The sequence below is a fragment of the Poecilia formosa genome, unplaced genomic scaffold, assembly GCF_000485575.1.
Source record: "Poecilia formosa unplaced genomic scaffold, Poecilia_formosa-5.1.2 Scaffold45, whole genome shotgun sequence".
NCBI classification, from domain to species: Eukaryota; Metazoa; Chordata; class Actinopteri; order Cyprinodontiformes; family Poeciliidae; genus Poecilia; species Poecilia formosa.
Window position 1 is genome coordinate 1,450,598 of NW_006799984.1, and position 26,403 is coordinate 1,477,000.

The 26,403-nt window shown below is 36.9% G+C and overlaps 1 protein-coding gene and 1 long non-coding RNA gene across 3 annotated transcripts in view; one reads left to right on the forward strand and one right to left on the reverse strand.

The window, feature by feature from the left end:
* Positions 1–18,139, reverse strand: LOC107836231 (uncharacterized). The gene is made up of 3 exons (XR_001662093.1): positions 16,755–18,139; positions 6,376–6,388; positions 1–15 (listed from the first exon to the last, which is right to left on the reverse strand). It is a non-coding gene; the product is annotated as an uncharacterized LOC107836231 (long non-coding RNA).
* The window catches only part of LOC103137983 (ATP-sensitive inward rectifier potassium channel 10-like), a 27,235-nt gene continuing 6,339 nt past the window's right edge, over positions 5,508–26,403 (forward strand). The window contains exons 1-6 of one of the 2 annotated variants that reach the window (XM_007552020.2): positions 5,508–5,770; positions 15,215–15,560; positions 18,146–18,357; positions 19,169–19,300; positions 19,490–19,667; positions 21,011–21,860. In XM_007552020.2, coding sequence (XP_007552082.1) covers positions 15,215–15,560; positions 18,146–18,357; positions 19,169–19,300; positions 19,490–19,667; positions 21,011–21,408 — 1,266 coding nt within the window. In that variant the 5' untranslated portion in view covers positions 5,508–5,770 and the 3' untranslated portion in view covers positions 21,409–21,860. Of the gene's footprint in view, positions 5,771–15,214; positions 15,561–18,145; positions 18,358–19,168; positions 19,301–19,489; positions 19,668–21,010; positions 21,861–26,403 lie in introns of those variants that run through there. The other variant, XM_007552021.2, reaches the window with a different exon arrangement.

Sequence of the window (26,403 nt, forward strand, 5' to 3'; positions counted from 1 at the left end):
TCATTTCATCTCATCCTTTCTACCAGCTGAGCTTCTTTGCACATGGATACCAGACAGTCATTTCTACCTGGATAAATATATTCATAGTTTGAGCAGCGGCACTCTTGTCTGTTAAATTTATTTTCTTTCATTTATGTCATAATTTAGCAAACATTTTTTTAGAAGTCTTTTACAAGACAGAATTTTCAATATTAGTTAAGCATCTAAAAATAAATGCAAGTTTTAAATGTTGTTGATCTGCTTTCAAGCTCCTGTTGTACTAAAATAAAAATAAAATGCTGAAATGATCAGGCCAAATCACATTAGAAAAACAAATGGTAGACTGTATTATTTTTTTTAATACGATCAAAGGGCATTTTACATGTATGTGGTTCAATTTAATTTGTTTAACTGAATAAATGTGATTAAACTCGGTCAAAGGCCCCATAAATCTATTTAATTCACTTTAATTAGATTATTTTTCAGGTCTTATTGAAGTCTGCTTAGTTAAATTCAACTCAGTTACAGTTAGTAAAATTTTATTTAATTGAAATCAATTAATTTCAGTTCAATTCAGTCACAATCAAATCATGTTAAATCAATTACACCTGCCTGCATTTTTGAAGGTTTTATAGACACATTTTACTAAAAGGTGCTGCAGGTTGAGAAAAATGTAAAAACATGTATTTAATTTTAAAAACTAGCAACATGTCAAAAAAACAAAAAATAAAAAATTCAGATCATTTTAATTTAAATAATTAGCACTGTTTATTAAATAAAACAGTTTTATCCATAGGTATTCATGCTTAATTTCTAAAATTTCTCTGCCCAATAAACCAAGCACCTCTATTTTAGCAAATGTTTTGTAAACTTTTGTCCATTAATTAATACCAACCCAATTCTGAAAATGAGTCTCTCCTCTCAGGTCAACCTAATTAAGTTTATTTCACAAAGAAAAAACATAAAACAAACCTGAACCATGAGCTTTAATTTAGAATCACTGTGACAGAGTCTCAGTTCAAGGACTGCTCTTGAAAAACTGATATCTGCTTCCCTCTGGTGGTCAAATTAGAGCAGAGCAAGAAAATGGAATTGTGAAATTCATTCATTTAGAAGACAATGAATGTGTATCATGTTTAAAGTTAGTATTTATACTTTTAAAAACTTTTAAAAGATTTTAGGGGCTGCAGTTTACCAGCATTACTGAAAACTGCACTTATTTTATTTTAATTTGTCATTTTCAATTACTTTATTTCATCTAAGAGACCAATAAATAAAACAAATAAACGTGAATTTTATTTTAGATTTGCAAATGGTCCACGCAACTCTTTACGTAATGATGTCTCTGCTTTTACCAGCTGGCCGACTTAAATCAGAACAGGAAGGAAGCGAAACGGCAGGCGAAACAGAAAATTTATATGCAAGAGAACAGAACAGACTGGGTGAAAGACTGCAGAGAGAGGCAGAGAAAAGAGTTTTTAGGCAAGAATAAAACAGAGGTAACTCCACCAACAGCGCCTTCAGAGCCAAAAGCACTGGCTGACCCCAGAAAACACAAACACTCTCAAACAGAGTCCATTTTCCCTTCACTTCATGAACACAGGATGTGGTAAACGTTTCTTTTTCAGGCCTGATGGTAAAAACCACGCTGATCTCACAAGCACATGAAAACGTGATCACATGTGAGTATATTCCAGAAAAAGTAACATGTTGGGTTTTTCAAGTGTCACAATTTGTAATGAAATGACACCTAAACTGAGAAAAACAAACAAAAAACACAACACCCACATTGTGACCTTATCACAAGTTAGGTTTGTTAAAAACAACAACAAGAAAGCAAATAAAAAAACAGGAAATTTGACTTTGGTTCTACTTTTTTCCCCAGTGTACAGATATTTTAAAAGTAAATATAAGTTTCTAAAATGGTGGAATATACAGCTTTGTATATTCTGCATAAATATAGTGTTTTTACAGAAGAAGAAAACAAGTTTGAATAAGTGCCTCTGTGCATTTATTCAAACTGAGTGATCATGGGACTGTTAATGCTCATCAGAGAAGAAGATGTTGTCTCTGTGGGGGCTGCTTCTGTTGTAACCCAAAGTTAAAAGTCTAAGCGGTTTGTGTCCAGAATGTGTGGGGTCTGCTGAGACGTTAACTGCCCTACTAGCTTGTACATGGATGGAGGAAAGGTCAGCCATGGTGATCCTCTCTGCATTGATGGACAAACAGAGGACAGGCATGATGCCTCTGTACAAGACGAGAGATACAGTTCATACTGAGAGTTTTGGACAGCTGAATAACACTTTTTGTGTGTGTGTGACAAAAAAACTGAATTTATTCATGTTTTCTCTTACTTTGAGGACTTTTCCAGCAAATAACATCACTGAAAAATTTTGATGCACTGAATCCGACAAGGGGAGTAAAAATCCAGATGAAGTTGTGTGTTTTCTGAGTCATTGTGAATTCAGGGGACATGAACCACAAGAGAAAGAAAACTGAAACTGGCTGGTTTAGCTGCGTACATGCATACGTTTCTTGGGTGTACCGAGCTCTGCGACCGCAGCGGAGAGTCATGGAGAAGTTCTCACCTTACGTTTTTCTGCTCATAGTTTTATCAAAGCAAGGTGCTTGTTGCTCAATAGCACGTAGTTTTCCTTCAAAAGTCCAGGTGGCGCCACATTAGCCACAAAATGAAACATTTTAGTGACAGTTTCATATCAAAGCAGCTGTACTTCATATTATCAGCAGATACTGTAACAGTGTAGAGATTTAGAAACATCAGATCTGCTTGAATCATCTACAAAACCTTTAGATTGTGTGATTTTCTTATGAATTTATAGTCGAAAATACATTGGCTCTAAAGGAAGCCGTTGCTCTGAGTATGTTTCATATTTTACTCACAGAAACTTGACTCAAGTTCACAGTTAATGACAGGTGGCCTTTATGAGTGTTGGTGGGAGGGTTTCTCAGAAAGAACCACTTTGAGTAACTTCCTGTAATGAAGGTTCAACCGACAGAGGAAATATGACGCAGTTTTACCTTGTGCTTGATTTTAGTGAGGCCCCCATGCACAGTTTCACGTAAAAGCATTTATACCCATAGTACTTCTCTACACTTACTGTGAATGTGTGTAGAGATACTCCTGAATCTAATGTGATTGTGCCCAGCAGGTGAACAGAGTCTACCTGTGTGTAATTTAATGTCAGTATGAATCCAGCTGACCTGCGAAGGCTTTAGAGGTTTATTAGAGAAACTTAGAGAACAAACAGCATCATGAAGACCAACAAACACAGCAGACAAGTCAAGGAGAAAGTTGTGGAGAAACAAAGGTTATAAAGAATGAAAATGTTTAACTAATTCAGGAGCAGCATCTTGTTGAAAGGAGAAACTTTCATGTTTTAACAAGATAAAAATCTTGTCATAACATTATAACGAGAAAGTCGCTCGTTACACTAAGATATAAAAATACGCTCTTCTGATAGTTTTCTCTGACTGTCTTCTCAGAGGTGTTGCTGCTTTACTGTTACAACTTTCTTATTTAAATGAGAAGATATTTAGGTTTTAATGAGATTTAAATCTTATTAAAATAAGAATGTTTTCTCGTTTTAACAAGTTTTGCATCTTGTTAAAACAAGAAACTGCTCCTGAATTTATTTCCAAGCTCTGGCAGTAAAACGTGTCGATAATAAAGCAATACAACTAGCTCTGTAACCCTTACAGAAAGCTTTGTTTAATCCATCATCTGAAAATATGAAGAGTACGGGACAACTATAAACCTTTATCAGACAAGAAACGACATGCAGTGTTTATTAACCCTGAATCATTCATGTTGTAGATGTGCCACTGCTCCAACACAACTGATTAAAATGATTGTATTGCTTCCTCAACATGACATCAAGTACTTCAGAAGAATATTAATTACTCACTCATTTAGGTGTGAAACAGGAAAACACCTAAAACATGCAGGATAGTGGGCCTGAAGACCACGAGGAAGAAACCCTGGCTTATGGTAAATCTCAACAAGCTGCAGAAATCCCCCAGTCAGGTTGGAAAGTCTGTTAACAGGAAAACAATTAGACATTCTCTACCCAAATCTTATTTTAATTGAAGAGTGGCAAGAAGGAAGTTATTTCAAAATAAAAGCCATAAAAGCCTGCAAGTAAAGTAGGAAAAGAGCAAATATGTGGAAGAAAGAGTTCAGTGAAATAACACTTCCTGGTCAACCTGAGAAACACAAGTAACAAATCAGTGTAAACACATCATCACCACAGCAAAGCATGGCGGTGGCAGCATCATGCTGCAGATGAATGCAGTGAAACACAGGGTAACTCTGGAGGAAATCTTGATGGTTCAGCTTCCATCAAGGCAATAAATCTAAACCAAATCAACAATGTAATGGTTTAAATCAAGGTGCTGCAGTGGCCCAGTCAAAGCCCATGCCTAAATTCATCTGGGAATCTGCTGCAAGACTTTAGAAATGATGCTCCATTTTACTTGAAATCTAATTGTAGCAAAAAGCGTCTGCAAAGTATTGACTCCACAGGGTTTCGACAGAAATGCATTTGTGCAAATCATGTTCAGATTCATAAAAAAATTTGAAATACAGTTATCACCTTTTTTCCAATCCACAGCTATAAATTACTTTTTGTTGGTCTATCACTTGAATCCCTCATTGCGTGTCTGAGCAGTATAGAAATGAAAAGTCTTCTATAAATTGTTTACCATGAGAACTGAAACACTTTCCACTTCCTGCACTTTTTCGGTAAAACCACCCCAGAGTGCTGTTGGTAAAGAGTGGTCCAATGATACAGGATGTGGAGCTAAACCATGCTTATACTGCACTTTGAACCATGCAGTGTCACAGAAGCCCTTCATTTGGCAGGTGGTCCTCATCTGCTCCCCTCTTTTCGTTGAAATAGTGCTTTGTCACCCTGTCCTGGTGCAGGAGGAGGACTTGTATTCACCTCACGGCCGTCCCTCCTTTATGTGCTGGAGCCTCACAGGACGCTCGGTACAGATGCTCTTGGACACAGCAAACGCCGGCCACAGAAAGTGTGAATAGGGGGCTCTGTGGGTTGCCGAAAAGGGGTTTTGTGGTTCCATCTTTGTGCATGAGCGGAAGTGTGTGTGTATGTGTGTGTGCAGGGTTTTTTTGTTGGGGAGCCGTGTGTTGGCCTGCGTACATGGAACATCCAAAACATGAGCTTCTTTGCATGTGTGCAGGAAGTTTTAAGCAAACACTCTAACACTTTTAAAGTAAAATATAATCATATGCATTACCATAAAATGCAAATGAAGTCCACAGATGCAGATTCAAGCCCATTCTTCCCTGACAATGATGTACAGTATGAATGGGCAGTGCAGTACATTTGATATCTTGGGGGTGAACTGGCCCACCAGGGAACGATGATCAGTTATTGCAGCAATTACACAGGACATAATCCGTACACAACAGGAATTCAGGGTGAGGGAGAGAGGGACTCGAAGGGAAAGAGGGAACTGAGAGAGGGAGGCCTTTTATAAAAGCCAAGTCCTGCCACTTTGGGAAGAAATTGCGGGCAGCGAGACGGCGGGCTTCGGGTCCGAAACGGGAGCCCAAACGAGCCAATGAGAGGCCCCATAATTCTGCTCAAGTGGTGTACAGTATCGTGGGACGCAGGCTGCAGAATTACAGGGTGTCCTGTGAGCATGCGTATGACAACAGAGAAGACATGTAGAGCAAAAGGCTGAGGCTCTGGGCTCCAAAATCCTCTCTGCACGTGACAATTAGCTTACAGTCTGCTCTGAGAAGGTAAGAAAATTCATTTATCAGCATAGCTCAATAAAACTGAAGGAATAAATCAAGAGTGGGTGGAGAAATCAAACTGATGTGATTCTCATTTTTTGCAGGTGATAATATTCCCTCAAAATCCTACTTGCTCATTTGCCTTCATTTTTTTATTTGATTCTATTAGAGAAATTTAATATGGTTACTATACTCTGTACACGTATTTTTAAATACATTCTTTGTGTACATTTAAAACATTATGAAGTTGAATCTGAATTTATTTGACATTCTATAAAAAGTGGTGATATTGCCACATTTTTTAGAATTCATGATATTTTTGCAAGAATTTGATGCAAAAACAGGACAATAAGTGGCATTAGAAAGAGTAAAACAGAAAATAGACACTGTTTTCTTTACAATGGCTGAATTGTCCAAAGCTCATGCTTTGGTTTCAGCACTAAGCAGTGAACTGAGCCAAGTTGAAAATGTTCCTCCACTGTATTTGGGTTCAGAGAGTCGGCAGCTTGGAATAAGAAACTGTGGGAAGAAACTTTCACATAAAACACATCAGAACCCATTATACACCAACATAGATTTAAAATAAATATATATTTCAAAGATAAATCTACACCAAAAGCAAAACTTTCTTTAAAAATTGAGAAACGTAGTGGAATCAGCTAAACTCAATCACGTTTTGCACTGGCTGAAATTACTTCATAGAGAAACTTTTGTTGAAGACAAAACTAATTAATAGAGTAGTTCTGGTGTGATTTTTAACCATTTTTCCACACAAAATGTTTAAAGATTCAGCAAATATCTGCTACAGAATCTGGTCTTTAGTACTTTTTTATAAATTTTCAACTGAATTTAACCGACTGGCTCATTATAGCAGCTTTGTTTTCATTCTCTAATCTCAGTAGAGAGTTTCATTGGTTGTCTTTTTGGGGTCATTGTCTTAATGAAACAAAAAATCATCTTGTTCATCCAACCATTATACATTATAACAGCAACAAAGCTGCTCTGCATCATGATTTTCCCATCTTCAGACTTCACTGCTGGGATAAAGGAGCATTTCTGATCCAATCGGGTCCTGTCAGTGGAATCCAAACAGTTCATTTATTATATTTTCTACCAGCATTTCATAGGCTTGTCAAAATATTCTGAAGCAAACTTTAAATTATTTTCAAATTTCCTTTTCTTCAGAAGTGGAGTCTTACGCATTCATTACATCCATGTAATTCCAGGTTTTTCTGAATCTCTCTGCAGGTGGTTCTTTGCTCTTCTTGTATTTTTGTTAGTCCTTTCCTAAAGATCTTTGATTATCACCTGGTGGTGGCTGATTTGTAATGAAATTATGTTGTTTATTTCCTGATTAAAGCTCCAACTTATGTTCACAGTAATAATTAGAAGATTAAGTATCTATTGCCAAAGTCATCAGTATGTTTTGCAACAATAATGTAGCAAAGACTTTAGATGGGTTGTTTGCTGTTACTGAGCATAAAATGCTAATGGTGTGTTGCCTTGGTGATGAGTAACCTTATTATAGGTCTAAACGAGTTGATATCAATTTGCACAGATAAGGAGCATGTTTACTCAGTACTTAATGTCTGTCTTGTTTAGCAGCTGATTTGTTTTGATCTCTGAGTGTGTGTACATTACTTTGGTTGTAACCTCCATCCGGTGTGAATTTAATATCTGTAGCTACATTATAAGCATGTTTACTGGCGTTCTCACTGCTTATGTTTCTCGCAAAACAAGCTGTTTTTGCATGTGATTCACAGGAAGTGGGAGGAAGTACATCTAAGTGCTTAATATTTATTTTAAAAAGTTTTAAATCGGAGTGAATTTGATAAATTATGACGCTCTTGTAATGCAGAGTTCACGTGAGTCAAGGAAAGTAAAGGTGAGAGGAAAACAAGCTGTTGTGGAAATGAAAGAAAACATGCCAGGGTGTGTGAGTGCATCCAAAAGCGAGAAGGGGGGAGAAAAAGAGAGGCGGAGGAGGATTACTTCTCAGCTCAGAATATTAATGAGGGCTTTTGTCACAGATCTTTTTACTCTTTCTTTTCCTTTATAATGTTCTCTTACTCTATCTTTCATGCACACATCTTTAAAAATTCCTCACATTAACCTTCAACCACGTCCTACACCATCCCAAAACAAAGTCTGGTGTTTTTCCACCTCAAAATCAAGGATAAAACACTTTCAATCTGACTAAAACAAAAATATTTTTGCAAGAAAAGACATTCATACAGTAACATAAGATATGCAAAAGAAAAAAGGACTAATGCGTGCAACTGCTTTCCCTCTCACACACGTCCACACACACGCAGATGGACACAGTCGTTTCTGTGAATGGCATCTTTTGTCTCTTTTATCTCAGTTCCCAACAAAACATTCCTGTGTACACAGAGGAGAGAGGCAGCGAGAGAGAGGGAGAGGAAAAGGAGAGAGAAAGATAAAAGAAAAGAAAAGAAGAGGGGAGGGAGACCAGGAAAACATCCAGCACTCCATTGTCTGGCCCAAAGACGAAAGTTTTAATTCAGTTTTTTTTTCTTCTTCATTTGAAGCAGGGGTGTACATTAGCGTTGCCATGGAAACCGGATACAGGCAGCGGGGGAAGGTTGATCCCATTTGCTTCCATTAGCTCCATCAGTTATCTGATACACGGCCCAGATGGATTTTGTTTTTCCTCCACGAACACGTGAGCGCCGTGCTGAGTTCAGGCGACAAGCGAAAACTGGGTGAGGGTGAGTCAGAGTTGACAGAGTGAGACACTTTCAATGGTGTCATTGTAATTACGAAGCTCACTCTTGCATAATCACAGCAAAGCAATGTAATTAAAAGTGACTGGTTATGTAAGCCACGCTCGGGATTCCAAATGCACAATTTCATTAAGTGTGTGGACGTACTCGCTCTTTTCTGGGCAATTACTTTACATTGGAGTATGAACACACAAGCACAAACACTTGCTGAGGAAAATTACAAGCCACCTTACTCATAACCAATAATTTCATCCCATTTAATAATTTCATAAGCAGATATGCAGAATAAGAGTCAATCTTAAATGAGCGGAAGTGCATTTTATTAAATTTCCCAACAGAACCTAGATGGGCTGAGGGTAATGTAGTTATTTTATTCTCTCAATGTGTGATGCTGTGATACAGAAAAAATGAGATGCACACATTAAGCTTCCTTTAACATTCAACAGGAAGGTTTATTCTTCTTAATGAACATACTCTACATACAAAACTTATCAAATGATTAATATTAAATGCTCCAGGTATCACTGAGTAGCTGCAATAAGTAGCACTTTGATTCAGTGCATCACAAATGGCTGTAATATTCCTTTAAACCGAACAAGAATTATTTTAACATGCTCCATTTAACATCATGAATTTTATCAAATGACAAAATCTATTCACAGATGGTTTTTAATTCTCTAAACATATACATTTTTTAGGTAGTGCTTTTAACTCAAAATCTGTGTCCTTTTTTCTCAGACCTTTTGTGTTTTTAACTAGCAAAATAAAGATATGAATTTGCTTCTAATTATTTTAATAGCTTTTACAACTTTTATTATGTACAAATAAAATATACTTTTTTAGCTTTTAACTGTATCCATTGTTTTAACAGTTTAACAGTATTTTATCTCTTACAGAAAAAACTGACTACAGAAATGAAAAAGGTGTAATGTTTCTTTAATCATGCGTCACTTTACTAAACTTCACACATAGGCAGCCATTACCTACTTACTGAAAGTCATAACAATATGGTTTTTCAGGTTTTTGCAATAAATATGCAATTTCCAATTAAGGAGACCAAAATAATGTAATTTGTGTGAGAACCGTTTTAAAATGTGTAAAATACAATAAGTTAAAAGTGAAGCTAGCGCTACTCAGTTAGCTCAACATACATGTACAAAGTCTGCTAGTATTAGCCTTAACTAGCTTCCAGAAATATGAGCCGTTTTCTACACAATAATCACAAATTGCATGAAGTGAGTCATTAGTTGAGTCTCCATTCAATAACTTCTTCAACTCCTAAAGGTAACCAGCATCAAATTACAATTTACTGACCTGTGATATAGAAAAGATGAGACACAGACGTTGAGTTTCCATTAGCATCTAACAGGAAGGTTTATTCTTCTTCTGTGTGCCCAACTTTCTCTATGCCAACGGCGAACACGCGCCCCCTAGCGGTTGTAAGTGGAATCACATTAAATTATAACTTATTACAATGAGAAATTAAGAATAGAAAAAGAAAATTAATGTTGGGGTGTCTATTTTTATATTTAGTGTTTTAATTTACATATAGCTTTTTTTTAACCCCTATATACTAGCATAAACTAACCTAAAAACACCACATTTTAGATTAGCACTAATCCAAACAATTTTGTTTGTATCTCCATCTAAGAGACCTGCTTTAACTTGGTTTTTGTACAGTCTCTCTGTATCATTTAGAGTTTTATTCTCTTGTGGGTTCTTCACTTAAACCAAGTTTTCTATAAGTTTTTGGTCCAGAGACTGAGATGACCCCAGAATAAGGTAGATTTTGTCCAGTAAACCATTTCTCTGTGGATTCAGCCATATATTTTGGGTCAAACCCACAGCATCACAGATCCTCCACCATACTTAATAGTAGAGATAAAATGCTCATTAACATATTCATTGTTTGTTCAATGCCAGATCCGCCCTGAATGCGTAGAAGTTGAAAAGCTCAGTCTTTGTCTCATCAGACTCTACAGGTTTATGTTTGTTGTGATAGGACAGAATTTTTTAAAAAAGGTTTTCACGGTAGATCAGACAGGAATTAAAGAAATAAGGTGGAAGACAGACATGCAGAAAAAATCTCAGAATTGGGAATCAAACTGCAGACAGAACAAGTGAGTTTTATAGAAGGTTAGAAAATTTAGCAGCATAGATATTTTTCAGTAGCCAAATCAGTCTATGTGAGCAGGAAACCTGTTTTGACACCATTTTCATGTTAATACAGATAATCTGTGTCATGCCATATTTGTAACCCAGGGAAGCAAAAATCTGGGATTAATCATTTAAATATTCTAGACTGAGCATCGTAAAACTATAAAATTAAACAAAACAATGGGTTTGGTTTGCAGAGGTCACGTCTATTTTTATATGAGCAAAGTGCAGCAGTGCCAGCTGCTGCTAACTTCTCCTTAATGTTGATTTTGAGGGCGAGTTTTGAGAATATTAGCAGGTTTGCTATTTATACAAGTAAGTAATCACAGTGTCAAGGTAAGTCATGTAATCAAGATATGTCAAATATTATTTTTTAAATCTCTAACAGCAGTGTAGCTATGCATAAAAATATGTAAAATTAATAAAACAGAAATACATTTTAAATAAATCAATTTCAAGGGCTCTGTAGTCTAACATGTTTCCAAAGAGTTTAATTTCTATTTTCAATACTTTAGCTCTAATTATTCATTTTCTTATCTGTGTCATTTTTAATGCATTGCTTATCACAAGATTAAAAACTGCCATCAGTTTTGGGAAAACACCTTTCCTCGCCTTTAAATAGGTCTCACCACAACGGAAATGTTCTTTTCAAAATCCAGGGTTTTGAACGTTGTACTGTTTCCATAACCCACAAAAAGACCCGACAGAAACCTCCCACTCACATAAAAAACATTTTACACTGAAACAGTGCTCAGAGATATAATTGTTAAATTTGACCAAAAGTGCTGTGACCAAACAAAAACTAACTGACAATGCTAAACATTGTTTGCATGAGAAAATTTCAGAGGCATTGTAACCTAAAAGTGCAGAAGAAGTTTAAGACTTCTCACTGTCAGTGCTGCTATCTCAAGTTTCTACTAAGGAATCAACTCTTTGTCCAACTAAATGTCTCCACCTAGAGTAAACAGAAAGCTTCTTAAAAACAAACCTTATCTAGGTAAAAGTCCTAGTTTTGCCAAAGATTAGCACCTTAACTGATGCGTTCAGTTGTCTCTTCTCCCCTCGGAGTCACAAGTGAGTCTCTGTGTGGGCGCTTTGTTGGGCTAATGCATCTTATTCTGCTCCTTTCACTTTTCTTTCCTTCTCATTATCTTACTCCCCTGTGGGTGTCCTCTTCTTTGGCCTCTGGGGACTGTTGAATGCCGCTGAAATGTGTGGAGGAAACAGTAACAGCCTGTGGGTGACAGGAGTGGATTACAGTCTTGACTTTACAGGAGTGAACACCACTGGCAGCATAAGACACTCCTGTGACTTGGGTGGATTTGCTTTTAAACGACTGCAAGATGCATATGTTAAATAAGATACTGCTCAAATATTCACAGTAAACTAATTGTGATTAATAATTAGAACAAGCAAAAATCTTAATTAATTGCAGTTTATTAATAGTTTTCTTTAAACAGTTGATGCAACTACTTGACTAAAATCCAAGTTCATCCTGATTGAATTTAAATCTTTGATGCATGAACTAAGTTCTACTGTAAAGTAATATAAACAGATGTTTCCAGCAAACACACCGTGAACTCTAAATAGAAAAAAAAATATGATGAGACTGATGACAAGCTAAGCAAATTGTAATCATAGAACCAAAGGTTTTACCCTGGCAAGTGTTTCATGCTGTGTTTTGGAAATGCTCTCAACACTTTTGATCATTTTAATTATCTTTTTCTTACTTAATGTCTCTTAATGTTTAAGTTTTTCAAGAATAGCACACCATATTACTTCTTTCACTTGGTTTAATTTACTCTAGTGGCAGCATGAGAGCAGCAGCTCTTACATTTTACATAAAAGCACATTAAACCACTGCTACAGAATTTACACAACTACTAACTTCATACAGCATCAATTCATAATAAATGTTATTTGCTTTTTACAGCTATTTATATATTACAACAATGTCTGCGCTAATAGCGACTTGCTCACCTCAGGATGCTGGATGCTTAAAACTGAAAATGAAACTGATGGCATTATATTTTCTGTGTAATTCAGCAATAAAGTGACCACTTGGTGGCACTCAGAGCACTGCAGTGTCATTCATATATGGTCAATTTACCCTTAAATATGGAACATGACATTACAGCATCATTCCCTGGTGGGCTAATTCAACCCCCAACATTTCCGTCCTACACATGTGTTGCTCTAAAAACTAGAGATTTACTGTCTATGACATGAAGCTCGATTTAAGGGGGAAAGTGTGGTTTTACTTTTTGAAGAAAATGTGCAAGAGGAAGGAAGACAGATGGAGGATGAGGATAGCAGAAGAAACACTGTTTTTACTTGTGATGAAATAGCAAAATGTGAGTTCCACATCCAAATTAAATTATGACCTTGTTGATACTGAATCACACAGAGATAGAAACTGCATAAAAATCAAACTGCTTTTATAATACTTGGTATATTTAATTTATTCTAAGGTAGCATATATAGGGTGTGTTTATGTTAATGACTGCAGACGGCTCATATAAGTAGGCTTATGTTATGCAATAAATGAAAAACGTTATATTTACAAAGTTACAAACATGTTTCTGCTAGATTATCAAGCTGTTTTGTCAACTCAGGAGGAAATATGTTGGTGAAAAGTTAATTAGTAGTACAATTAAATAAAACAATAAAATTATTTTAAAAAGACAGGAATAAAACAGCAACTAACTGTTGCTGCACCTGTCTCATTCGTCCCTCATTCATCTATTTATCTCGACTCTTCTGGCCTTCCATATTTCCGCCAGCTAGCTGTGCACTGTAGCATCAAAAGTTCACAGAAAACCTCAGAAAGGGTGTTCATGGCACCAAACTAAACGGAAATGAGTCACCAATGATAAGAAGGCCTAGTTATAACAATCTAGGTCTTTGATGACAGTGAAAGATAAAAAACAAGACTTCTACAAATGAAGCAGTTTTTTGAGCTCCAGATATCTGATGTTACTTTCTTTTGTTTTAAACCTCTCTGCAGCTGTAAATCTTTATCTTCCTTAGCACATTCAGCTTTTACTATATCTACCAATCATTCACTGAGCGACATTCAGAATAGAAATATTATCTCCACCTTCCCATCTGTAGATTCTTCTATCATGCACTGCTTTATTAAATAAAAGTCACAAATTGCAAATCAAACTATTGAGCAGTTAGTACATCCATCAGTTATCTATAGGACAAACCGGGAGACTTACATTAATAAAGACAGTGATACATGATGTCAGCGTCAGTAGATAAATGACTGCAGCCAATATTTAAACATTTTGACAGTTTTATAGTTGTCCATTTATATCTTCAAAATTACTTTAACTTGTGAAGGTCTCATGTAGTCGATAAGATACTTTCCTGGCTTTCTTTGAACTTCCACTAATGAAGCAGAAGGTGGCAATGTATAATGCAAAACACTTGAGTCTGATGAAGAAATGATCTGCAAAGCACACGCTGTGCAACAGCCACACCCATGCAAGAGAAAGGCTTTTGAACTGTTCACTGATTTTCATGCAGAACTAGGTGAAATATTCTGCAGCTATGATTAAAATGTTTCCTGTTAAGCATTGTAGCTGTGTCCCCATGCACGGTTTTCTGTTTAATTTTACTTTTCACTTTTTTCATTTCCACTGAAGAGCGTATTCAGAGGGTTTATGGAAAACTTTATGTAAAAGTAATGGATTTTCATGGTTTTAACATGCTAGTAGAAATAAAACTCTTAAAAATGCAAACTCCAGGTCTTCTCTTCTGCAGACATTGTAGAATTTAGTCTTGACATTATACGTCTGTTTTTCTGCTTGTTTATCTCGACTGTGTGGTTTTGGTTTGCTAATATGTTTGTGGTCGTCAACAGAAGCACACAATTTGCCTATTGAGAAAATGTCTCACTGTCATTAATCTTATATATTAACACTGAGGATGAATTTACTTTTCAAACTTGTAGCCTTTTTGCCAGGTTGCCTCAAGCTGGTCCTGAATTTTACAGAAAAATTAACAGGAGAGTTCATCCTATTACATTTGCATTTGCAGAGAATGAGTACATGCTAAAATTTTACAATGTTTGCAGAACGAGATCTTCTTCCTCTGATGGTATCATTTGATCGTGGCTACAGATATCAAATTCAGAAGAAAAACTGTTTTTTCCCATGACAGCTTTACACCTCAAAAATTTCCAAATCTAACTTTTTGCTTGAATATAAATGTGGTTTTCCCAGACTTTAAAACAAAATAAAATCAAAGCAACAACACAAGCTGTAATTTAAATAATGTGTTCTGGTAATTTTAGATATTTCTATGTATGTAACAGATATATTTAATTTTGAGGAAGAATTTCTCTGCTGGGAAGTGATGTGCAGTTAAACGTTTGTGGTTTCCACTGAACTTTAACAGTAAACCAGTACTTTTGTGTCTACTCATGTGTCATAGTTCTGCTGGTGTCATTAAAGTTTGTTATAGAGATGAAATAGATCGTGAATCAATCTAGGGAAGTTAGACTTCAACTTCATTTTTCCCTGTTTGTTTTTCACAGATGACTTCTGCTACCCCACCCTGCTCTCGCAGCTCTTCCCCTCAAAAGGTTTGCCACTCTCAGACCCAAACCGATGTTCTGAAGCCATTGCTGGGCGGCGGCGCTTCTGTTGGAGGCGGGACTGTGCGGAAGAGGAGACGCATCCTGTCCAAAGATGGCCGAAGCAACATGCGCATCGAGCACGTCAGTGGGAGGAATGCTCTCTATATGCGTGACCTCTGGACAACTTTTCTTGAAATGCCTTGGCGCTACAAGTTCTTCCTGTTTACAGCAACATTCGCAGGGACCTGGTTTCTGTTTGGGGTTGTGTGGTACCTCGTGGCTTTGGTGCATGGAGACCTGCTGGGTGAGAGAGCAGAGGTTTTATAAAAAAAAGTACCTTTACAGTTTAACACCCCCCTCATATCACCCATGCACCACAGGGTTTCCATATCTATTCCATCTGAGGGCAGGATTTTGCTAAGAAGTAACATCAGGGTTTATCCCGCAGTATCAGTTCAGACATTTCTGTGAAGATTTCCTGCCTTTTTTTTTGAACAAGCACAGTTTAAGTTGTGAATAAAGTCAAATTCTTCAGTTAAACTTTGATTCAGCACTCTAGAAACTTTCAGCTCAGTTAGGGTGTCATTACGAGTTTCATAATGAGTCAACTAGAAAATGCAACTGAAGAAATTTTTTTTTTTTTATCAAAACAAGACCTGAAGCTTCTGAACAGACAAATGCAAGCATCTTAAAGAGACAAAGACTATATCTATCTTTCTATCTATATGCATATCATAGCTGATATGATCTGTAAGATCTTCCCTGTAATCGGTCTCCAGACCTGGAGTACCTCTCAGTTGGAGTCTTGGCCCACTCCCCCTTTAGCTGTCATTGTTGCCTCCCTTCACTGATTGGGTCTGAAGTTCAGATTGCCTTAGCCACTTCATGACCTCAATTTGCTTTGTGGTTTTGCTGATATGTTCTTAGTTGGGCTGGGAACCCCATATGTGACACATTTTCACTGTTTTGCCTTGGGGTAGAAGGTTTTCATGCAAAATTTTTAGGGTACGCCGCCCCCAACATTTGAAGTTGCTTTGTACTCTTAGCAGCTAAAACAGGCCTAAAACATAAAATAGATGATAATCTTTGCTTTAGATTTTACATTCACACTACTTTTGGTTTGTATTAAACCAGTTAGTTAGCTAAGTATTGAAGCAGGTAGAACTGAAAAGAATAAAATCTCATTATATGAGTGATTTTGTGCAAAAAATGTAATGGACATGTTTAGATAGCACATAGATCTATCCTAACGTGTTCAAGGAAGCATAGTAGGCCACCTTTAAGAATGTAAGAAGGCGAGGTTTTGCTGAGTTAAGACCAGAGCTGCACATATCTATGAATAAATACGAGAGAGGAAGGGTGTGGTGAAGAGAAAAAAATAAAACTGCCTCATCTGAAGCAGTTGTCATCAGAGAGAGGGGAACCGAATCTTAGGTTCAAATATTTGAACCTATCTTTTTCAGTGAACTATAAAGTAATTTTGACCTATGATCTAAACACTTTTGACCTATGATCTAAAATCCCCTCACTGCCCCAAAGTGATTTTAATATGACAGTTCACTAAACAGGAACATGGTTATAGCTTGCAGAAAATTCCCATGAAATTTATGCACCAATGATTTCATTTTTTTATTTATATGGGAAAAGGTGATTGTACTTCAGAGAAACAATAACTCACCACCCTGATTCAGATCTCTTAAAACCTCCCTTAAATCATGACTAATGGAGAACCAGGTGCTGAAGTTGTAACCTACCATACAGCTTTGACTCAAAGGCCCGTTGACACAAATACACTAAAATTTGACACTAAAACCGTCCTTGATGGTTTCAGTGTCAGAGTTATTTTTTCCTGTTTAAACCTCACTTGTTTTGCAACAGTCTCTTTGCAGCTCAGCAAAATGAGTGACAAAATAAGGTGAGCAAAACTGAGAGTATTGTTGCAGGACTATAGAGGTGGGAAAATTCAAATAAAAAGTGAGATAGTGAAAAACTGTGTTAGGTAAGAGCGGATGTTGCTACGCTGTGAAGCAAAGACGAAGATCTGTAGAGTTTGAATGGTGTGAACTGATAGTCTGATCCGTTTCTGCTTTTTTCACCTTCTGTTTGTGCAACAGAATCAACATGATGCACTTTTTTCATCTAAAGCCGGTAAATAGATAAACTGTTAACATGATAAAATCATTAGACATGAAAACATGGGTGCACTGCAAAAACAGAAAATCTTACAAAGTGTTTTTGGTCCAGTTTCTACTGCAAATAACTTAGTACATTTGAACCTAACTAAAGAGTAACTTTTTAGCAAGATGTGGAGGCTTGTTTTCAGTAAATAATTACTTAATATTGATGAAAAAGTGCATGTTCCCTTGGCAGATTATTTCATTTATAGTAAGACATCTTTCTCAGGTTATAAGTTAATTTATCTGCCAATAGAACTAGTACTTCTTCATCAGTATTAAGGATTCATTTACTTAAAATAAGCCTCTATATGTAGCTAAAAAGTTACTGTTAAGACAGCTTGTCTTATTTCAATTGTCCTGAGATATTTGCACTGCAAACCAGATCAGAATTACTTGGTAAGATTTTGTGTTTTTGCAGTGTGAAGAGTGCTCTACTTTGCAGCCCTTCACACATGCACATAAAGACGTTTTGACAGTTACAAAGAAGTGAAGCTTCTGGTTTTATTTCCTGTAAAACCAAAAAACACACGAGTGCAATACAAATACGTTATCCTCACAAAATAATAAAGAAAAGCACACCTCCTCCTCCTCTTCTGATGACTCATGTTTCCACTGTTTGGCATTACAAGAGTCCACCAGATAATGTAGGCATTAAACAAAGAAACGTCTGCTGCTTTACCGCAGCCTTGATGAGCTGTCGTTTTCTTTCCAGAGTTCGATCCGCCATCCAACCACATGCCCTGTGTGATGCAGATGCAGACCCTCACAGCAGCCTTCCTCTTCTCTCTGGAGTCCCAGACAACCATTGGTTATGGTTTCCGATGCATCACAGAGGAATGCCCGGCTGCCATCATCCTCCTCATCCTGCAGCTGGTCATCACCATGCTCCTGGAAATCTTCATCACCGGCAGCTTCCTGGCCAAGGTCATTAACTGAATAGAGAAATGTGGGATGACAAGGTGTCCAATCCAATGATCCAAACAGTTGGGATGCACAGGCCAAAAGTATTCATACCCCTTGTAGTTTTCCACTTTTTGTCGACTCTTGGCCCAACCGCGAATCTTTTCTGCACTTTGCTCCATTTGATTAAGTTTGACCAGCTTCAATGTCCCTGATAAAGAAAAGTTGTCCCATAGAATAACATTGCCACCATTCAATGGAACGAAATGAACGCATGTTGTTCATTTTTGCCACTATTGGGCCACATATATGAACTTTAAGTTCAAATTAAAGTTTATTTTTTAATAATGGGACAATATGCATTAATGAAAATTTCCATGTAAATGCATACAATTATAGACAAGAGGTGAATTTCTATTGAGATGTGGATGTATTAAGAAAGGCATAAAACAACTTTAAAATCTTTACAAATTTGGATGTAATCAACACTGATATTTTTGACTTTCCAAGAGTTTTTAAGATGTTTTTTTAAATGAGATTAGAAATGAAATGTCCCTTATGTCACTCTGCATCATATTCCAAGTGTGAGAAGCTCGATAGAAAAAAGTAGCTTGACTCTGCAGTTTTCCTTTGGTCTCATCTGACCAGAGCTGTTTGCAGTTCGAAAACATGTATAATTTTTACTTCATGTAAACTCTGTAAACTCTCCTGGTAATAAGAAAAGGTTCCAGGAGTGTAAATATGTTTGCAAGACACTGAATCCTGATTCGTCTAAGAGGAAGACAATTAACTGAAAATACCTGAGAAAAATAAAAACTGAGCTTTTCCCGGTCAGATTGCACGGCCAAAGAAACGAAGTGGGACGGTGAAGTTTAGCCAGCACGCTGTTGTATCGACCTATGAAGGCCAACCCTGCCTGATGATCCGGGTGGCCAACATGCGCAAGAGTCTTCTTCTCGGATGCCAGGTCGGTGCACATGCAACTCTCAGACAAACAGGAACAAAATGAGTCAAAGACTAATATTTCATTGACTTACTGTTGGATTTGTGGATTTTTAACAAATATTTCTATGCAGAGTTGAGTTTTTTTGCTGTGCAATTCTTCAAAATGAGAATGAGTCAAACCAAAACAAGCAGTGTGTGCCATTTCATTTAGGTGACAGGGAAACTCCTGCAGACGTCCCTGACAAAGGAAGGTGAAACAGTTCGTATGGACCAGAGGAACGTGCCCTTCCAGGTGGACACTTCCAGCGACAGCCCCTTCCTCATCCTTCCCCTCACCTTCTACCACATCATCGACGACACCAGCCCCCTGAGAGCCTGGGCCGCCAAGGGTGAGCCTGGTCAAAAAAACAATACTTTGTTGGTATTACCACATGTTGAGGGTGTTTTGTTACGTCTTGAGGCTTTTGAGGGCTGTGCACTTAAGAAACCCTGTTGCTTAGGCAACAAAACCATTTTTCCATTAGCTGTTAAGAAATGAGAACTGAAAGGAACATTGCTACGCTCTCAAAAGCTACATTCACAGCAGAAGTAGACCAAAATTTTAATAGGGCTCCTTGGTCAAGAGTGTGACACTTAAAGTGTCTGCACAGCATAACATTAAGTTTAAGCTACAGCGTTATTGTTTCATTTCTGAAACATTTGCAATATTGAAGTAGCAGTGAATGAATGTTCACCAGCCTTCACATACTGAAGAAAACAACTATAAATATGTGATTGCCAAGAACAGAAGAAAAGTTGCCAGTTTTGTAAATTAATTGGTAACCTTGATCTCTAAATCAGAGTTTTAAACCCCAATAGATGGATTCACCCTTCATTCCTGTACTCTGATCAGGAACTTTGTCCCGACGTTCTTTTCCTCTAAGCCTACACCTGCCTTATGCCTGTTTAACACAATGCTCTGCAAATTTAGTTTTGTGCAGTGATGGTTTGAGTTTGATTAATGGGTGACACATGACTAAATGATTGTATTTACTACCAGATGTAAGCCTTCAAAAGGAAGAAGTTGGGCAATGAACTTGCAAAAGGGAAGATAAAAATAGTCTTTTTTTGGTGGTTAGTGGACTGTTGAAGTGCATCAGCCTTGACTTCCTCTGTTAGTGTGTTTTATATATAAACTTCATCTCACTCTTCACTTCTTTAATGCGCAACACATTTTTGTAGAAGATCTTTCCATTTATGGGAAAAGAATTTAGAGGAGATCTATTGATACGTTTTACATGTTGGATGTTCCTAGATTTACTTCAACTCCCATTTTTATTTGCTTTCTTATTCATGCATTTCTGAACTGGCTGAATCCTTGCAGGGTTTGTAGAGCCAGAAGTCATCACTGGTTGTCAGTCCTTCACAGGATAAAGCAAAAGCAAACAATCATGCATGCACAAACTCAGACCTAATGACAGTTTAGGATGGGCCATGAATCTTGCATTAAAGTTTAATATTCATTGGTCACAATAGAAACATGTTTTCCTGTATGATGAAAAGCTTCTTTTGCTGCCTGTAAAAGTGACTCTTAAAAGGTAAAAATATACAAATATAAGTATAAATTTCTTTGGACTCTGAGAGGAAGTTGGAGAAAATCCATAGCACCCTAAGATCAGTGTTGGTTCTTTCTTGTCTCTTTACCAGTTTCTCCTCATCCTTTTTAGCTAACCTGCTAATGTTCCTTTATCAGGTGGTGGATGGACAGATCCAGAGTTGGCTGACTTTGAACTCTTGGTGATCATGAGTGCCACAATAGAGCCGACCTCCGCCACTTGCCAGGTCCGCACCTCCTACCTGCCAGACGAGATCCTCTGGGGTTACGAGTTCCCCCCCGTCGTCTCTCTCTCCCAGTCTGGCAAATACGTAGCGGACTTTTCCTTCTTTGACAAAGTGGCGAAGACCAAGATGACCCCCATCTTCAAATCATCCAGTTCGCAACACGAGTACCAGAGCAACGGAGGCGGACCCGTGTCTGAGGTGACAGACCCGGAGAAGATTCGTCTGGAGCAGAGCTACAGGGAGCAGCGAGGCGAAGACCGAGGCCGAGTCAGAGACGGCCCCGTAAGCGTTCGCATCAGCAACGTCTGAGCAGCTAAACTGGCTGAAAGTCAGACATTTTGTAGCAAAACAACATGAGAGTTTGTGAAGCCTTTCACACATGTAAGACAAAGATTGTTTTCATTTTTTTTTATTATCAAAATGACTTAAAGCAAATACGTATGGTACTGCGTTTTGTAAGGAAATATTTGCTAAAACTGCTGTTGTTTATTCTCATCTTGTCACTTATGATGGAAAATCTAAAAAAAATCTATGCTAAAAGAGTCAAATAAGGAAGAAATTAAGTGTATGTCGAATATATTTCATCTCAGATTAGACTGTCTGATGTGAAATCTATAAAGTTCTACTTTCATACTTTTTCCATTGTCTCACCATCACATTTTTCCTTGCATACTTTGTGATGATCTGACCATCCAGGGCTGAATGCTCAGAGCTCCATATCATGTCTATAGGTGCCTCCAATTTGCTTAAATTGTTTTCATCTTATTTATTCAGAAAATGTCTCCCTCCTCCCTACCATGTCAGTCACTCCAAACATTCACTCACACTGTGAATCTTTATCAAAGCAGACAGAGTGTCTGCATGGCATAGCGTGAGATTAAGTCATAACATCACCTCAATGTTGGAACCTTTGAAACTGAAACATTTTTAACACATAATGTTTCTATAAACAATTTTCTATGTGATCCTACTAAGAACTTAAGAGAGAATTTAAAAAATCTGCAACAACCTTGAGGCATAAGTGTGCTCAACCTTAAACTCTTTGTTGAATCTCTTCTTGATTCGTTTCTAGCATTCAGTTTTCTTTGATATGAGTTTAATATCATCCAACTTTTTGTCCTGGAAACATTCCCAGGCCCTCTGTGCTCACAGTCTCACAATTTATAAAATCGAGTAGAACCTGATTTTTCACACCGTGCAAAACTGTGAAGCTGGTCTTTTACTGATTTATTTGGATGGTGAAAAATAAAATTCTTCTTCATCTTCAGCTTTCTGTTATAATCCATAGATCTTTGGACTTTTAGTTTTATGTTTCTGTTGCTTCTTTCTTTACTTCTATTCTCCTTCTTGCCATCTTAGTTTATCCCTTGTGTCAGATCAGCTGTTTTATTGTTTCTGTTTTGGATTTTGTCATGTTTCTCTCTGTCATCTGAAGGTTTTGGGTGAAATGTAACTAGCATGAGGAAATGTTCATGTCTTTAACTGCAGTCTAGTCTCATATCATCTGTGGGAAAAGTAACTCTAGAGAATGATTCGGTCACCATGTTTCGCTTTGGTTGGTGTTCATTTGCTGATCTGTGGTGTTTTTGTGCCAAACTTTCCGTCTGTAACTGTGGCTAAAAGTTCCAGTTTGTTTCCATCAGACCACAACGGGCTTTTAGCCAGAACTTTTCTTTTGAAGGAAATGCTTTTATCATGCAGTTCTACCTAGGAATATGAGAAGTCCCTGACGTTGCCGTCACATGTAGACCATAATACTTCTGTGTTCTTGTTTTTGTAGCATGACTGTCGTTACTGTGGCATGACACATCTATTATCTACAATCCTCCTGACAAATGCTTATGAGTTTTTGCTTAACTATTTTTGTTTATCCAAGAAGACTGATTGTTTAAAAAAGTGCCTAAAGGTTTTGATTAAGGTTATGCACATGTCAGCAACTTTTTTATTTTTTCTATTTTCCTTTTTCAGTAGTGTAAGGTTATGTTACATCAAATGGGGGAAAGGATTTATCCTGGCCAAATTTTTATATGTCACAAAAATCTGGTATTTTGCTAGGGGTCAGAAGACGTTTCTAGACATCTCTGAAAGCAAATGAAGCACAAAGTTTGCATACATGTGAAGTGTGACATAGCTGTTAGACAATTCATGAAAACAACTGTTTTGTGAATGTAGACAACAAAAGCTGATTTACGTAAACACCCATTTATCTGAGGTACGATGGTGGAAAAGCTGAAAGGTCAGAAACTTATTCTGGTCTCTTTAGGTACTTCCCAGAGCACTGAAGCGTCACCTTGTGAGAGACTTACTCACTCAAAAGCGAGACAAACTGAATGTGTATTTTTAAAAATGTGAAAAACAGAAGTAAGGAAGTAAACACAAAATACCCCCAATTTCAAAGAAAAACATTTTTTCCCTCCTCTGTTCAAGTGAATGTGTTGTAATTTTCTGCACTTTAAAAGTGCTTTACTAATTCCAAAGGGGAAATTGCTTAAGAAGCACACAGCTACGGTTTGTTGAGCAGAAAGTCATATGACTTTAAGTGTTTTCTTCTTACATGGTAAGAAAAAATAGCACCAAGCTCAAAAGTCTCACCCTCAACTTCCTCCCGAAAATCAGATTATTTTCAAATTTCCTGTTGCAAAGTTTGCAGTGGAAACTATTTAGAAATGTTGTATCTCAACTTTAGAGTTTCTCATTGTGCATTTTAGTGCTGAATGTAATTTTTTTGTTAAACTACAATATGACATCTGTTTCTGTATCAAATGAACATTGTAGCACTTTATTGAAGTAAATAATGATTATTTGCACCTTCAGTAGATTAGTTGACAATTTGTCAAACCTTACCATTTGTAAAATATTCCACTGAAAGCACTCTGAATTTATATAGACCAGCTTCTTTACAGCTGCTGTAAATTTAAAAAGATAGTCAGAAACCTGCTGTTCCTTTGTCTGTGACATGCAAATGAAGAAACTCCAGTGGATGTAAATACTCATGTAGAGATGTTGTATCTGTGCCTTTAACAGTGAAGAAAGTCTGATTGTTGTAAGCGCTGGGTGCAATCACTGCATAAAGAATTATTGGAGTTACTAATTCTGTGAAATAAAATCAAAAGCATCTTATCAAAGCTCCTTCTACACATATAAATGTGAAAGTATCTGAACAATAACGGCTGAGATATAAGAATGTAAAGATAAGAATGCCATGTAAAGAAAAGGTGGTTGTGACTGATATGAGAAATAAGGTGTGGTGTGTCTTCTTTTAGTTCTTTGAATTTTATATTTCAAATGAGGTAATTCTTTAACAACTGGCCTAATAAAGCTTATTGTGAAATATTACATTTGGCTTGTGTCTTTTGTTCTAATTTGATAAAAACTGAATTCCCAAATAGTTTCAATTTAATCCAAAACCTAGTGACATTGTAAAAAACAGATAATAATGAGCATAAGGATAAAAAAAGAGTAAATATCTAAAACTGTGATGCATTTCTGATGAGTATAAGTGAAGTATAAGTGATAAAATCATCATCCAGTTCTGTATTTTATAGTAGCAATTCACTAAAATGTCATAATTCTGTTGGTTTTCAAATTGTGTTGACTTTATCAGATCACATCAAGTCATTAACTTGTAGGATTCATTCTTCCTGGATGAGAATATAGTGAAAGTGGATAATGGCTGGTATTGCGTTGTTGACTTTGCAGCAATCCCTCATATGGCGGAGCAAGCATGCAGCGGCAGTAGAGAGGAAAAACTCTCCTTTATCAGGAAGAAACATCCAGCTGCTTCTACAGAGAGAAAAACAGATAACTTAAAGTTAAAAGTTTAAATAAAAGTAAATAATGCAAAATTAGAGAGTGGTAGGAAAATGTAGCAGAGTGAGAAAATGTGGTCAGCAGGCTAAGACTTTAGTAGTATAACTATAGAGATAACTCAGGAAAACATAAGTAAGATTAACTAAAAGTTTTAACAAAATGTAAAGTTTTAAATCTACTCTTAAAAGTAGATATTATGTCCACTTCACAGACTAAGAGTGGAGGAGAAAAGCCAAAACAGTCAATTATGAACATGAACAACCACAGCTTTTTGGAAAACGGAGTTCAGATTAAAACAATTGATCTGCCCAAATTTTTATTTTGTAATTTTGAAGTCTTTTATTTAGAAAATTCCAGAATTTGCACGTAATTTATATTTTTGTTTATCTGATCATTTTAAATATTAGATCGGATGTTGTTACTCAGTTCTTGAGTAGCCCTTTTAAGAAAATGGCTTGTTGACTCCTTTGTGGCTACTCCACCCACCTTGGACAGTCAACACCCAAAGCTGATCACTGCCAAACCTACAGAATCAAAATATCTCTTGAGTAAAACCTGCAAGGCAACATGTAGCGAACTAAAACATCTCAAACGGCAGCAAGTTATGGCCAGATCAAAAGAAGTTCAAGAACAGATTGGAAGCATTAGCATCATGTGCAAAATATTTCTATTATTAACCTGCCAACACAAGCCATCAATGAGTCACATACAGCTCTGTTTTTTTAGGAGTGATGCCTGAAAGTTCAGCAAGACAACAGGAAGTGTGGTGTTGCAATGATGCAACACCACACTTCAGACATAAACTTATGTCTGAAACTTCTGACATAGTTAAAATCTGTCTGAAGTTTCCCAAAGTTCTTTTCAAACAATATCGGTGGATGAACTCAGTGACGCTGTTGTTGGCTGAGCAAGAAAACTGAAGTTAAATTGGATATCTGATCTTCTCATCCTTCTAGTTGGAAATTATGTCTTAAGATTTAAAATCCTGTCCCTGGCTGTTTGCAGAAATAACCAGAATGAAATGTTTTGTAGCTGCTTTGCTGCTTCTCTACCTGGACAACTTGAACCATTAATTCTGCTCTAAAGGGGAAAAGTCCAGCCATCAATATGACCTAAACTGTTGGGTTGTGCAGCAGGATAATTATCCAAAGAACACCAGCAAGTCCATCTCTGAATGACTAAAAAAAAGAAAATAAATAAATTAAATGAATAAAAAAAATAAAATGAAGGTAGTTCAGATCTGGATCCAATTGTGATCCTGTAGTACAACTTCAGTTTATTCAACCCTAAAAATTCCTCTACAAGTAAAAGACACAAGATGTCTGTGTGGGTGGGGGGTATGAGAACATTTACTGGTTGTGTGAAATGTTATTTAACGTTCCGCCTGAATTCAGGAAACTGTGGCTCAGTGATAGATGTACTTCCTCAGAGTTGACACAAAGCGATGGCAGCGGTAGTTCTGCTTCTTCTCCTCCTTGCACTGGTGGATTCAAT